The 15,499-nt window shown below is 47.2% G+C and overlaps 1 protein-coding gene across 1 annotated transcript in view; it reads left to right on the top strand.

Annotated features, from left to right (window-relative positions):
• Nucleotides 1–10,699, top strand: part of LOC125281634 (uncharacterized) — a 58,834-nt gene extending 48,135 nt beyond the window's left edge. Inside the window, exons 13-21 of the mRNA XM_057315277.1 lie at nucleotides 1,782–1,883; nucleotides 2,555–2,615; nucleotides 2,720–2,755; nucleotides 2,835–2,902; nucleotides 3,026–3,120; nucleotides 5,742–5,895; nucleotides 6,486–6,568; nucleotides 8,188–8,341; nucleotides 8,932–10,699. Of these exons, the coding sequence (XP_057171260.1) occupies nucleotides 1,782–1,883; nucleotides 2,555–2,615; nucleotides 2,720–2,755; nucleotides 2,835–2,902; nucleotides 3,026–3,120; nucleotides 5,742–5,895; nucleotides 6,486–6,568; nucleotides 8,188–8,341; nucleotides 8,932–9,043 (865 nt within the window). The 3' untranslated portion in view covers nucleotides 9,044–10,699. The remainder of the gene's footprint in view (nucleotides 1–1,781; nucleotides 1,884–2,554; nucleotides 2,616–2,719; nucleotides 2,756–2,834; nucleotides 2,903–3,025; nucleotides 3,121–5,741; nucleotides 5,896–6,485; nucleotides 6,569–8,187; nucleotides 8,342–8,931) is intronic.
• Nucleotides 10,700–15,499: the final 4,800 nt, after the last annotated feature.

The raw sequence follows: 15,499 nt of genomic DNA, 5'->3' as shown, positions 1-15,499 counted from the left end.
AATCAGCTTGATACCTGGATCCCCTCTGGGTCCATCTACATTGTCCTTTTGGTTTCAGTCTCATCACATGTTCTCATCAGCCCTGAATTCAGTCAGTTTCTTGTTCAGTACCAGACTTGGGTCAAGAATGTGTAGAGAAAAATGGAATTCTCTTGCTGCAGAAACAATGGGAATTTCTTTGTGGAAAGTGGGTTGGGGCTCCAGCAATACTGGATCCCTTCATCCAGTGTACAACCAAAATCGTTCACTGTGGCCCAATCCTAAGAAGGCCGGGGTATTTCCTGTCCACCTGATTTTGTAGGTGTAACTCTCCTGCGTCCCAAGCAAAGCCTGCAGTTTCACTAGGGGCTCACCTTTGCTGGCTGACCCTGAACAGCACTTGTTTCCTTCTAAGGCTGTGCTCATAAAGTCGTTCAGTTTCTTTGCAGTTCACTTGCCTGTTCCAGAACTCATTGATGAGACCTGGGGAGCTTGGCTCCCACTGCCAGGTTGGCTTTCTCCTGGGCTTCCTTCTTCTGCATCTGGTTCTCCTGTTTCTTCATGCGCTCCTTAGAAGTTGGGTGCATTCACTCACGAGTTTCCACTTTTGTACAGTACTTCCTCTATTTTCCTCAGGAGGAGAAAGTTCTCAGGACCTTAGAGTCCCTCATTCATGCTGAAAAGCAAAACTGTTCCCCCTCTTCCCTGGAGACTCAGCTTTGTGCTAATCCTTCCCACACCGGGGGTGGGGGCCGCTCTGTCTCACTGGCATCTTGGTTCTGTTCATTGGTAAGTTCTTTCTGGGGCAGGTACAGTGTCCTGACCACCTTTCTCTCTTCAACACCTCACAGCTGAACCACTACATTACAGCCACTCCACAGAGCATGTGCTGAAGGATTGCCTGAGAGACCAGAAGCAAATGCATGAGTCCTTCTCTGTCTAGAGCTTTTGTCTCAGTTTCTAAGAGTCTTTTTGCATGTGATTCTTGAGTAAATCAAGAATCACATTGAAACCCTTTAAATCAACACCATGAACAAAAGAGTCTGAGGGCGACACAGGAAACCAGCCTTTCTAAGCATCGCTCTTTGCTGCTTTCACTATCAGTGGACTCTGTTAAAGTAGGTTGACTCCATGCAGTTGATAGTTGTCCATCTGACATCTGTTGCCTGGAGATAACACCCTGACTGTGTGACAGTTCACATCATTTTATACTTCAGGACATACCGTCAGCACTAAGATTGGCCTTTTCCTCCACCAGGATCTTTGAAGGAGGAAGCAGGGGTTGTACTTCTAAACCCTAGAGATGTCTGGGAGTGAGTTGCCATGCTGATGAAGCCGTACTCTGGAAGGCTTCCTTTTGGGCTGTCCGTGTCGGGCACAGCCTTGGTCTGAGGATCGGGGCTCCCCATGGAGGTGTAAGACTAATGATGGTCTCCTGCTTCATCCAAATAGTTTTCAGGCCTAGTTTCTCACTTTGAACTGAAATGAGCCTTCACCATCTCAGAGAAAGAAAGACCTATTCTGAGAGGGCACAAAGTGCAGTGTTATTTGGTGACTTGGTGATGAATGAATTGAAGTAGAGAAGTACAAAGACAGCTCTGATTGCAGGGGACGTGGCAGCAGCCAGAATCTGATTTTTCTTTAGCCCTAAATGGGGCCTTCAGTTCATTTCCCTGATGGTGTTCACAGTCTGTGCATTTATGGAAGCCATTCAAATCTAGGCCGCAAGTGTGCTGGGAGGAAAAACGGCAGAAAATCTGGACCTTGGCTACTGGTCTATGTATATACCTTTCCCATTTTAGGAAGCTGGAAAAGACACTTTATGAACTGGAGGCAACAAAGAATCAGCTGTCAGATGCTGAGGAAAATCTGAAAGTAACCAAAGAAGAAATGGACAAGTACAAGTGAGTTCAGACACCATACTAGCGGCTCCTGAAATCCTTGTTTACTTTGAATTTTTCACCTTTGTACAATGTCTAGACTCAACAAGTAATATAAACAAAAATTCAGGGGACATATCCAGAAAGAATTAACAGACCCAAAGAGATAAGTTTTAGAAAGAGCAAAACAACCATGTTAGTAAACACGTCCTGATAACCAGCGCTGGCCTGACTCTGTGGGAACTTGTTCCACGCCAGAGTCCCTGGTTGTGGTGTCAATGGTGGTCATCTTGAGGAAAGCAGTTTGTCGTAGGATGAATCCTACCCATAAACACGGTAGTGCCATCTGATGGCGCTGGTCTTTGCAACCCTGGCAAACGTGGCGAGGATAGAAGTTAAAGGAGAATAGAGCTTCATGACGAAAGATACTTGTCATGTGATAAATTAGGGAAAGATTGAAAACGGGTAAGGAAATTATATCAACTCTGAACCCTGCATGTGTGGAGAAATGAGTAAGGAAAGGATGTGACAATAGCTTTGATCCTGCTGTCCATGTATAGTCATGTGGAAGTGTTTCCTGTGTCAGGATCAATTGGATGAGGGGACAGATAACTGGAGGACGGCCACATGGGCCGATGATTTAAAATCACACCCAATATTGGGCTTTATCTGACGAAAGCAATTGTACCTGATAGACAACAGATCGGAAAGATGCAAGACCAGCTGCAGGAGGCAGAGCTCACCTTTGAACGCAAGGTAACCTGAGCTGTGCCCCAACAGGCCCCTTAGCGCCTCCTGCAGGGGACGGAAGTGGCCCTTAGATCCCTGAACATGCGCTTTTGGTGTGTTGGCTTTTTCAGATCGCAGTTCATGAAAAGAATGCTGTAGGGAATTGGGTAAGTGTTTTCTTTTCCCTGCTCTCCATTTGGGGCACAGTCTGGCACAACTGAAGATGGGTGGGTTTTTCTCCCGCAGATCAAGGCTCGGGTTTGGGAGCAGAAGATACAGCAGCAGAGAAGGGAGAACGCCTACATGATACACAGGTGTGCGAGTCTGATGTGCCTTTTTATGGGTGTTTTGAGGGGTGACAACTACACTGTTTGGTGTCCAGTAGAGGACGTGGTGATGTAATTCTTATAGACGTCTGCTCTTTCTCTGTATTCAAGACTGCGCATGATGGAAGGAGAGATGCTGCCTGAGGGATGCATGAGGCAGGAAGCGATGCTGGGAAGACCTGAGATGTGGAGCCCTCCACGGAGAGGTAGGGAGCGCGCTGTGAAACAGGGCAGCCTGACTTCTGCTGGGAAAGCACACGGTGTCCTTCCCATTCCTGTGGGTGGTCATTGTGTGTCCTGGAGAGAATCACGAGCAGTACCTACGGACAGCAGGTTGTCTGAAGGGGTGACAGGTGGGTGTTTTCCTCAGATTCCCCCAGGCAGCAGGGCACCTGTCCCTGTGACAGGCGGAGCTCACGCCCGTCCCCTCACTGCAGAACCTCCCCCGCCCCCCACCACCGCCCAACTGAAGAGATGAGCCTGGAGGAGTCATGAGCCCCAGCTTCCTTCCCACCTTGACTCAGTGGTAAAGAGTCTTTGAGAAAAGAAAAAGACTATTTGAAAAAAAGTCATTTATTTATTTATTCTTTATGGAGGTTCCTTTATTTTGGTTTTCTTTGCAATCTGCAGTACTGCATTTATCAGTGAGATGTGTGCATTTTACTCCTGTAATGTTATCAGTATGATGTCACAGCTTTACTTCTCAATCTCCTATTGTTTCTTTGCTCCCGACTATATGATCAGTCTACTCCATTTCTTCTGTTAAATATTTCCATAATAGCCAGTCACACATGCTAGGCCTCATCTGTAGACTGAAAGATTGAACCATGAGCCTGTGGCTTGAGGAAGAATGCATGCTGTTCATTTTGAGGGTTTATTCATTTGTAGCTGGTTTCCCCGGAGCAGTCTACTGCTGTTGCCTTAGCTATGAAAGCACCTGAAGCAGGTGGGGGACAGTGGTCCCTTCCTAGAGGGGGAGGGGCGGGTGTCCCCCTTGTCATCAGGGGTCAGGAGAGACATGAGGGAAATGCTCTGTGTCTAGGAAGGGACACGAAAGTGGGAGAGGGTGGGACGTGGTGGGGGAGGGTTTGGAGGGCTGGGTTGAATTCTGCACAGTCAATGTCAGTCTGAATCCACCTCCATGCATTCTAGGGCATTGGTCTGATGCTGAACCTGGTGGGGCTCCCATAAGGAACAACGGCACTGAGCCTAATAGAGACCCTGGGATGTACAAGTTAACTACTGTGGACTTTTCCACTTTTTTCAGAAACTTCCACTTTTGAGCAACACCCTGTCCTGGCCTTGCGTCTATTGGGTGGGTCCTCCAGTTTGTCTGTGGCGTCATTCACCTCTCAAAATACAAGCAGTTCACACAGGGGCTGACAGGCTTCTCCATTACAAATCGTCATCTTTGGGGGCCTCTCCCGAAGCCACAGGTGGTTAGAGGTGAAGGATGGCAGAACACTCACTGTGTGTGTGTCTCTGTGTGTGTGTGTGTGTGTGTGTGTGTGTGTGTGTGTACCCCTGCTCACCCATAGCGCACAAGGGGGAAATAACTCAAGGAAGATGACAGCTCACTGCACACTGAAGTCTCTGGGCTGCCTGACTCCCATTGGGGTAGGTTTAGGTGCGATAGGTATTGTGTTCGTATTGCAGTTAGATAATTAACCTGTGACAAGGTCTGTGGTCATCCTCACGACAGGAAACCAGGGGAAGCTCTCCATCCACTTTTTATTATCTGCTATGCGGATTGGAATGTAGTTAGATAGGCCATGTTTTGTAAGTCACCCCTGTTTTACTTCTGCTGGTAAACGTGCTATACAGAATCCCTATACTTGTACCCTTTCCACAACTATTTTGAAAGATCAAAGCTGTTAGTGTCGTGTCACAAAACACACTCTGACACACACTTTCTGAAGGGGAGACGTCAGCGATTATCCGCATAACCGGTGCCCCACAAGCCCTTCAGTTGGGCTTCTAGGAGCAGGTCATTTGGTCCTAAGTCACAGTGAGAGCAGGTTTCTTCTCTCATCACGCGTTCTCGAGTTGTCCATCGGAAAGCGTATACAGTTTTGTGGATTCCCTAACTTACGCTTCCCATCGTAATTTCCTATTGGACAAAATTACTCTGGAACTCAGTGTGCTGAAATGTCTGAGTGACTGTGTTTTAAGATAAGCACAGCTGCTGAGTTATATAAGGGTTATTGGTATCACGTTCCTTTTGGAAAACACTTTTCCAATTCCCCTGTCAGATCACAGGCCCCTAATTCCTCAAGTGTGTTTGTGCCCATGGCCAGAAACTGCAGAGAGCAGAAGACCCTTGTGTCAGGAAGTGAGGCAGCGTGGAGACAGTCAGGGGCTTGCAGGCAAAGGATTCACCTCGAGTGGCTCGGATTCCTGAGAAGAAAGGGCAGTTTCATCACATTCTCTCTCTTGTTAACAAACCAAAATATTCTGTGTGGTTGAGGAGGAAAGATGAAGTGTTGTCCAGGATCCCGATGCCTCCGTGTCTGGAATGTCCTCCCTCACTAGTTTGCCATGCTCCTTTTTCATCTTTGAAGATGCTACTTCTTGCTAGTGAACATTGGAAGACATGGTTAGAGATGTTTGGAGACAGTAGGTTATTCCTGTAATATCCATTCCCCTCTCCCCCCTTGTTATAGTTGGCAGCAGTGGGGAGGGGTCAAGTTCTTTAGCACGGATGCGGCTCTGCTGGAACGTGGTATTGGAGAAGGAGGCAGATGCTGAGAGCTCTTTCCTTGGGTTTCATATCTTGGTGTTACAACTTCTGTCTGTCTCACCAAATTATTTCCCTGTCTGTCTGCAGGTGGGTCCAGATGTGAGAGGGTTTCCTCGGCCCACCTGCATGCCCTCCCATATGGACCAAACTTTACCAGGCTTCATTGGCTGTGGGCCACCTCAGCCTCCTCCACCTTAGTGGACATACGGGCCTCCCCCACCCCTCGTTCACCCACCATGTGGTAAGATGATCTGGATTGCATGATGTGAGTTGTAGCGCGTATTCATCATGTAACTTCTGGTGTCGGTGGAGAAGATGTTTAGGAGGTACCACGAGGCTTTGCAATGCAAGGATCAACCTGAGTGAGGACACAGGAACATTCCTCAACTTTCTGTGGACATCCATTTCGTGGACTGTCTCGTTTCACCATACAGAACTGGGCAGCAGGGGTCTGCCATTGAGAAGAAGTGTGACATTGTGCAATAGACAGACATAAAAGCATTGCCCAGGTGCCCTGCACAGACATGATGTTTTGGGCTCTTGGCTTAATGGAGCACAGTCTTTACATCACTTGCATGTGTGGAGGCCCCAGTTGTCCAGCGTTATTGATTAGTTCTGAAATCATCTCTACTGTGCGGAGTGGTCATATCCCCAAGGGTGAGGGACTGGTCTCTCCTTTGTCCACAGAGGTCAGCGGAGACCTGTGAGAAACGCTCTGCATCTGGAAGGGACCTGAGAGTGGGAGAGTAGAACAGGCTGGGGCAGGTGTAGAGCTTGGGCTTGAATCTTGCGTGGTCAACACCCGTCTGAATCCACCTCTGTCTCTTCTAGGGCCTCGGTCCAATTCAGAAACCTGTGGCGCTCAAGGGGACAAAGGTGGCACCGTGCCCAAGAAGGACCCAGAGAAGGACAAGGTAAATAGGGTGGCTGTTTCCAGTTGTAACCATTTCTGGAATCCTGTTCCTGTCTGGGCAGCACCGTGTCCTGGCCTTGTGTCTGTTGGGTGGGTCATCCAGTTTGTCTGTGGCGTCGTTCACCTCTCAAATACAAGCAGTTCACGCAGGGGCTGACAGGCTTCTCCGTTACAAATCATCATCTTTGGGGGCCTCTCCCAAAGCCACAGGTGGTTAGAGGTGAAGGATGGCAGAATACTCACTGTCTGTGTGTCTTGTGTGTGTTTGTGTGTGTGTGTGTGTGTGTGTGTGTGTGTGTGTGTGTGTTGTGTACCCCTGCTCACCCATAGCGCACGTGGGGGAAATAACTCAAGGAAGCTGACAGCTCACTGCACACTGAAGTCTCTGGGCTGCCTGATTCCCACTGGGGTATGTACAGGTGCGATACGTATTGTGTTCGTATTGCGGTTAGATGATTAACCTGTGACAAGGTCTGTGGTCATCCTCACGACTGGAAACTAGGGGAAGCTCTCTGTGCATTTTTTATTATCTGCTTTGCGGTTTGGAATGTGCTTAGATAGGCCATGTTTCGTAAGTCATCCCTGTTTTACTTCTGCTGGTAAACGTGCTATACAGAATCCCTCTCCTTGTACCCTTTCCACAACTATTTTGCATGATCACAGCTGTTAGTGTCGTGTCGCAAAACACACTGTGACACACACTTTCTGAAGGGGGGATGTTAGCGATTATCTGCATGACCGGTGCCCCACAAGCCCTTCAGTTGGGCTTCTAGGAGCAGGTCGTTTGGTCCTAAGTCACAGTGAGAGCAGGTTTCTTCTCTCATCACACGTTCTCGACTTTTCCATCGGAAAGCATATACAGTTTTGTGGATTCTCTAACTTATGCTTCCCATCGTAATTTCCTATTGGACAAAATTACTCTGGAACTCAGTGTGCTGAAATGTCCGAGTGACTGTGTTTTAAGATAAGCACAGCTGCTGAGTTATATAAGGGTTATTGGTATCACGTTCCTTTTGGAAAACACTTTTCCAGTTCCCCTGTCAGATCACAGGCCCCTAATTCCTCAAGTGTGTTTGTGGCCATGGCCAGAAACTGCAGAGAGCAGAAGACCCTTGTGTCAGGAAGTGAGGCAGCGTGGGGACAGTCAGGGGCTTGCAGGCAAAGGATTCACCTCGAGTGGCTCGGATTCCTGAGAAGAAAGGGCAGTTTCATCACATTCTCTCTCTTGTTAACAAACCAAAATATTCTGTGTGGTTGAGGAGGAAAGATGAAGTGTTGTCCAGGATCCCGATGCCTCCGTGTCTGGAGTGTCCTGCCTTCACTAGTTTGCCATGCTCCTTTTTCATCTTTGAAGATGCTACTTCTTGCTAGTGACCATTGGCAGACATGGTTAGTGATGTTTGGTGACAGTAGGTTATTCCTGTAATATCCATTCCCCTCTCCCCCCTTGTTATAGTTGGCAGCAGTGGGGAGGGGTCAAGTTCTCTAGCACGGATGCGGCTCTGCTGGAACGTGGTATTGGAGAAGGAGGCAGATGCTGAGAGCTCTTTCTTTGGGTTTCATCTCTTGGTGTTACAACTTCTGTCTGTCTCACCAAACTATTTTCCTGTCTGTCTGCAGGTGGGTCCAGATGTGAGAGGGTTTCCTCGGCCCACCTGCATGCCCTGCCCTATGGACCAAACTTTACCAGGCTTCATTGGCTGTGGGTCATTTCAGCCTCCTCCACCTTGGTCGACATGCGGGCCTCCCCTGCCCCTCGTTCCTCCACCATGTGGTAAGATGATCTGGATTGCATGATGTGAGTTGTAGCACGTATTCATCGTGTGACTACATGTGTCGGTGGAGAAGATGTAGAGGAGGTACCACGAGGCTTTGCAATGCAAGGATCAACCTGAGTGAGGACACAGGAACATTCCTCAACTTTCTGTGGACATCCATTTCGTGGACTGTCTCGTTTCACCATACAGAACTGGGCAGCAGGGGTCTGCCATTGAGAAGAAGTGTGACATTGTGCAATAGACAGACATAAAAGCATTGCCCAGGTGCACTGCACAGACATGATGTTTTGGGCTCTTGGCTTAATGGAGCACAGTCTTTACATCACTTGCATGTGTGGAGGCCCCAGTTGTCCAGCGTTATTGATTACTTATGAAATCATCTCTACTGTGCGGAGTGGTCATATCCCCAAGGGTGAGGGACTGGTCTCTCCTTTGTCCACAGAGGTCAGCGGAGACCTGTGAGAAACTCTCTGTATCTGGAAGGGACCTGAGAGTGGGAGAGTAGAACAGGCTGGGGCAGGTGTAGAGCTTTGGCTTGAATCTTGCGTGGTCAACACCCGTCTTAATCTACCTCTGTCTCTTCTAGGGCCTCGGTCCAATTCAGAAACCTGTGGCGCTCAAGGAGACAAAGGTGGCACCGTGCCCAAGAAGGACCCAGAGAAGGACAAGGTAAATACGGTGGCTGTTTCCAGTTGTAACCATTTCTGGAATCCTGTTCCTGTCTGGGCAGCACCGTGTCCTGGCCTTGTGTCTGTTGGGTGGGTCATCCAGTTTGTCTGTGGCATCGTTCACCTCTCAAATACAAGCAGTTCACGCAGGGGCTGACAGGCTTCTCCGTTACAAATCATCTTTGGGGGCCTCTCCCAACGCCACAGGTGGTTGGAGGTGAAGGATGTCAGAACACTCACTGTGTGTGTGTCTTGTGTGTGTGTGTGTGTGTGTGTGTGTGTGTGTGTGTGTGTGTTTGTGTACCCCTGCTCACCCATAGCGCACGTGAGGGAAATAACTCAAGAAGGATGACAGCTCACTGCACACGGAAGTCTCTGGGCTGCCTGACTGCCATTGGAGTACGTTCTGGTGTGATAGGTATTGTGTTCGTATTGCGGTTAGATGATTAACCTCTGACAAGATCTGTGGTCGTCCTCACGACTGGAAACTAGGGGAAGCTCCGTGCATTTTTTATTTTCGGCTTTGTGGTGGAATTGGTTAGATAGGCTATGTTTCGTAAGTCATCCCTTTTTTACTTCTGCTGGTAAACATGCTGTACAGAATCCCTCTCCTTGTACCCTTTCCACAACTATTTTGCATGATCAAAGCTGTTAGTGTCGTGCCGCAAAACAGACTCTGACACACACGTTCTGAAGGGGGGACGTCAGTGATTATCTGCTGACCAGTGCCCCAAAGGTCCTTCAGTTGGGCTTCTAGGAGCAGGTCGTTTGGTCCTAAGTCACAGTGAGAGCAGGTTTCTTCTCTCATCACACGTTCTCGACTTTTCCATCGGAAAGCGTATACAGTTTTGTTGATTTTCTAACTTATGCTTCCCATCTTAATTTCCTGTTGGATTAAATTACTCTGGAACTCAGTGTGCTGAAATGTCTGAGTGACTGTGTTTTAAGATAAGCACAGCTACTGAGATATATAAGGGTTATTGGTATCACGTTCCTTTTGGAAAACACTTTTCCAATTCCCCTGTCAGATCACAGGCCCCTAATTCCTCAAGTGTGTTTGTGGCCATGGACAGAAACTGCAGAGAGCAGAAGACCCTTGTGTCAGGAAGTGAGGCAGCGTGGGGACAGTCAGGGGCTTGCAGGCAAAGGATTCACCTCGAGTGGCTCGGATTCCTGAGAAGAAAGGGCAGTTTCATCACATTCTCTCTCTTGTTAACAAACCAAAATATTCTGTGTGGTTGAGGAGGAAAGATGAAGTGTTGTCCAGGATCCCGATGCCTCTGTGTCTGGAGTGTACTGCCTCACTAGTTTGCCATGGTCCTTTTTCATCTTTGAAGATGCTACTTGTTGCTAGTGAATGTCAGAGGACATGGTTAGTGATGTTTGGTGACAGTAGGTTATTCCTGTAATATCCATTCCCCTCTCCCCCCTTGTTATAGTTGGCAGCAGTGGGGAGGGGTCAAGTTCTCTAGCACGGATGCGGCTCTGCTGGAACGTGTTATTGGAGAAGGAGGCAGATGCTCAGAGCTCTTTCTTTGGGTTTCATCTCTTGGTGTTACAACTTCTGTCTGTCTTACGAAACTATTTTCCTGTCTGTCTGCAGGTGGGTCCTGATGTGAGAGGCTTTCCTCAGCCCACCTGCATGCCCTCCCCTATAGGCCAAACTATACCAGGCTTCATTGGCTTTGGGCCACCTCAGCCTTCTCCACCTTTGTCGACAAGGGAGGCAACCACATTGTGCTCAGGCCACACCTCAGGCCCCACCTGCAGCACCATCTCCCTCTGTTATCTCTGCACCCTCTCATCTCCTCTGCTCCCACACTCTTATCTGATGTGGGAAACAAAGAAGAAAAATTGTTAAATTTCCTTACTTCCTAGAGCCCAAGTCCTTGAAACAGGCAGAGTGACATTCCTCTAGGGACTCAACTGCCTTGATGTTAATACTTTGCTAAGGCCTCTCTCCCTCTTTTCCTTTTACCAAACCTTCCTTTTCCTCTGAAGCTCTCTCTGCTTCCTCCTCTCCTAAACCTCTTGAAACCTGCCCCTTTGAAGTTAAATCTCCTGAGGATCTAAATAGATCCCACATTTCCAACCTTTTTTTTTAAAGGTTTTATTTATTTATTTGACAGAGATAGAGACAGCCAGCGAGAGAGGGAACACAAGCAGGGGGAGTGGGAGAGGAAGAAGCAGGCTCATAGCGGAGGAGCCTGATGTGGGGCTCGATCCCATAACACCGGGATTACGCCCTGAGCCGAAGGCAGTTGCTTAACCACTGTGCCACCCAGGCGCCCCCCAACTTTTTTTTTTTTTTGACTACAGTTGACACACAATATTACATTAGTTTCAGGTGTACAACTTAGTGATTCTATAACTTTATACATTAGGCTATATTCACTACGAGTATAGCTACCGTCTATCCCATTACATCACTACGAACCATCATTGACTGTATTCCTTATGCTCTGCTTTTTATTCCCATGACTTACTCATTTCATTACTGGAGGCCTATATCTCCCTCTCCCCTTCACCCATTTTGCCCACCACATGATAGTGAGTGTTCTGTGGCCTCTCCTCCTTTGTTACAATATGTAGATGATTGGCATCTCTGCTCCCCTCCTCACACCTCTTCACAGGAAGACAGCATCCACCTGGGAAAACTTTTGGCCTTAAAAGGGTCATGCAGTCCCCAAAGAAAAACTGCAGTTTGCTCAAACTCAGCTTAGGTATTTAGGTCACCTGATCTCAGAACAAGGACAGTACCTGGATCCAGGTAGACTCAAGGCATCCTCAATTTCCCACAACCTAAAACTAAGCACCAATGACCAGGCTTTCCTGGACTGGCCGGCTACTGTCAACAGTGGATTCCAAACTTCTCTTTTAAGGCTCAGCTGCTATACATTTTACTAAAACATGAGAAACCTAACACAATTATTCAGAAAGAGGGGGATGACACCGCTTTGAAACTTTAAACAAAAGTCTACCATTAGCCCCTGCCCTTGGAACTCCTAATGACCAACTTCCCTTTTTCATCTCTCTGATACGGAAGGGAATGTCCTTGCAGTGCTCACCCCAAAACACAAGGACCACCATCATCCCACAAGGTATAAGAGTCAACAGGTAGATGCTATGGCTGGGGGATACCCGCCTGCCTCAGAGCCATTCCTGCCACTGCCCTCTGGGATAAGGCCACTGAAGAATTCATCACACCATCCCCTTTAACCATCCCTGCACCCCATGTAGTAGAAGCCCTTCTGAACTCTCCTCACACTCAACATTTTCCAGACAGTCACCTCACCTCCTATGAAATCCCCCTGGTACCACTCCTCACATAACTCTTTCTGGTTCCAAAAGCCTCAACCCAGCCACCCTTCTCCCCTCCTTCACAGATGAAACCCCCCCACAGCCACTTCACACCGACAGGTCACCTGTTGACTCCCTGTGACAATTTTCAGCAAACTGCTCTAACCAAAGCACACTTTTCATGCTTTCCTGATGGTTCTTACTTAGAGGAGGAAAATGATAAATATCTCGCCAGCTAAGCTACCACAACTCCCTTTGAGGACACTGAGGCAGCACCTTTCCCTCTGGCTACTTCAGCCCAGCAGGATGAGTTCTGTGTCCTTAAGGCAGCTTCTATTGTAGCCGAGGGCAGCACTGCAAACATGTAAGGTGATACTCGGTATATGCTTTGGATAGCTAGCTCATGGTTTTGGAATATTATGGAAGAAACGAGGTTTCCTTCCTTACAATGGGGATGAGATTAAAAATGGCTGCTAGGTCTAAAATTCATCAGATGCCATGCTTTTGCCTGCAGATCTAGCTATTATTAAGGTCCCAGGGATATTCTGCACTTGACTTTCTGGAGGCCAAAGGAAACCACCTGGCTTATAGTTCTGCCCAAAAAAAAGCTGCTCAAAAGGACACCGAGAGCCAGACCTCTGTCATGTTCTGAAGGGATGTCCTACCAACTGACAATTGGGAAAAATTGAGCAGACATGGCCAACAACAGGGCCCAGACAAGGAGAAACAATGTTGGGAATCTGATGACTAGTTGATAAAAAGAGAGAATTCCGGTTTGGATCAAATAACAATATGGCCATCTCCAAAATTCTAAAATTCCCACTCCTGACAACTGTACAAATATTAAACCATTGGTCTACTGACAAACTGATAGGGTTGATGAACCAGTATTGGTGGGGAAATGCTAAGAAGACTGCAGAAAGTGCCAACCTTGCTTGTCCCACTTGTCCAAAATACGATCCTGGAAAACAAATCCATACCTCCCCTGGGCATTTTAGACTGCTCAATGAACCATTTGAGATATGGCAAGTGGATTTCATGCAACTTTCTCATCTCATGGAAATAAGTTTGTGTTAGTCAATGTGCCTATGTTATCTCACTGGACCAAAGCTTTCCCTTGTAGAAAGGCCAATGACTCTTCTGTGGCTAAAATCCTGTTAGAAAAAATTCTCTCTCCGGGAAAAGCTCTCTTGAACAGCACAATGACCAGAAAACCCATTCTACCGTGCAGGCATTTCACTGAGTTTGTGATCTTTGGCCGGTTTTACAATACTTTCATTGTACATTACTATCCCCTAACCTCACAACTGGTCCAACACCATAATGGCAACACTGGGGACCCAATTGGCAAAATCTGCAGAGACTTTCCAATGACCTGGGCCAAAGGCATTGCCAATACTTCTTCTAAATCTCAAGGCCATCCCCTTTGGAGCTCTGACTCCCAACCTTGGAGATAGTCACTGGACATCCATGCATTTGACCTCTGCCCCCTTTTGACCTGGAGTTGAGAAAAGGGGATATATTTCAATAATGCAAAGATCTAGTTGCTTCTATCAAAATGAACATTGTTGTAGCAGAGCAATCTTTTCAGTGTCCACTCCCAGGGGATAATTATCTTGACCATCACACCCTGCAAGCTGGGGATTCTTTCTCTTGGGAAAGACACTTCCACAGAGATTCTCTTCAACCTCCCTTGAGAGGACCTTATCGGATACTGCTAACCAAACCTTGTGCTGCCAAATCCCAGGGAATGGGCTCTTGGGTCCACGGGACACATTTAAAGAAGGCACCAGACCCTGACTGGACCTGGACACCATCTGGTCACGAGAACATAAATACTTCCCAAATTGAAAGAGAAAACATCTGGGGAGACAGCTTTCCCCCACATGTCCGGACCAGGCCTGCATTCCTTTTCTCACTGTTGCTCCTCCTACCTCTTTTGTGCAAAGAACATGCCTTTTTCTGCATTTCCCAGTCTCTTGCAAAAGGAGGAAACCTCTTTGGAGTATGACCTTTCCAGAAATAGCCTCATTTTTATCTTGTGAGCATTTCTAGAGTTTTAGAAGTTTCAGAATTCAAAAGTCTTTCTTTTACCTAAACTATTAACTGCACCCTGATTCCTTTTGTTTGTTTTTGTTTTGTTTTTGTTTGCTTTCTTTAAAGAAACAGAATTTTTAATTTATTAAAAACATTAAAGACAAATGAAAAAAAAAAAAAACCATGCCGTGTTTATAGACAGAGAAATTCAAAATCATAAAAAAATGTCAATACTTTTCCAATTGCCTTGTATATTTTATGCAGCAGCAATTAATATCCCAATATGAGTTTGCAAGAAATATGACAGGCTAATTCTAAACTTGATACGGAAGAGCAAAGACCCATAGACAGCCAAGATGCTTCTGAAGAAAAAGGAAAGGGGAGGGCGCCTGGGTGGCCTCATTCGGTTAAGCATCTGCCTTCGGCTCAGGTCATGATCCCAGGTCCTGGGATCCAGTCCCACATCGGGTTCCCTGCTCGGCGGGAGTCTGCTTCTCCCTCTGCACCCCCTCCCATGTGCACAAAAATAAGTAAATAAAATCTTTAGGGGGGAAAAAAAGGAATAAGGAAAGGAGAACTGCCCCACCAGATATCAAGAATTATTATGAAGCTATAAGATTTAGGATAGGGTGTTATTCATGCTGGGAGACTAATGACTACCACTAGTGCACCCAGACCAGAATCACAAATGTATGAGAACTTCATCCATGACACAGGGGGCACTACAGATCACTGGGGAATGGTGTATGAAATACATGATGTCAGGACAACTGGTCATCCACATGGTAGATCTCTATCTCCTGCCATACACAAAATCTAATTTCCAATGGATTTACCGACTTCAAAATGAAAGATAAAACTGGTTAAACTTGCAGAAGAATATATAGAAAGATATCTTTATGATCCCAGGATAAGAAAATACTTCTTCACCAAGGCAAAAAAACATTCTTCAGAAAGAAAATTGGTAAGCATGACAACGTTAAAATTAAGAATTTTTGCTGGGATGCCTGGGTGTCTCAGTCGTTGAGCGTCTGCCTTCAGCTCAGGGCGTGATCCCAGAGTCCTGGGATGCAGCCCCACATCCAGCCCTGCATCAGGCTCCCTGCTCTGCTGGGAGCCTGCCTCTTCCTCTCCCACTCCGTCTGCTTG

This window comes from Ursus arctos, unplaced genomic scaffold (assembly GCF_023065955.2).
Source record: "Ursus arctos isolate Adak ecotype North America unplaced genomic scaffold, UrsArc2.0 scaffold_2, whole genome shotgun sequence".
Lineage (NCBI taxonomy): Eukaryota > Metazoa > Chordata > Mammalia > Carnivora > Ursidae > Ursus > Ursus arctos.
The sequence above is the reverse complement of the archived record's forward strand: the minus strand, read 5'-3'. Positions and strand labels throughout refer to the sequence as shown.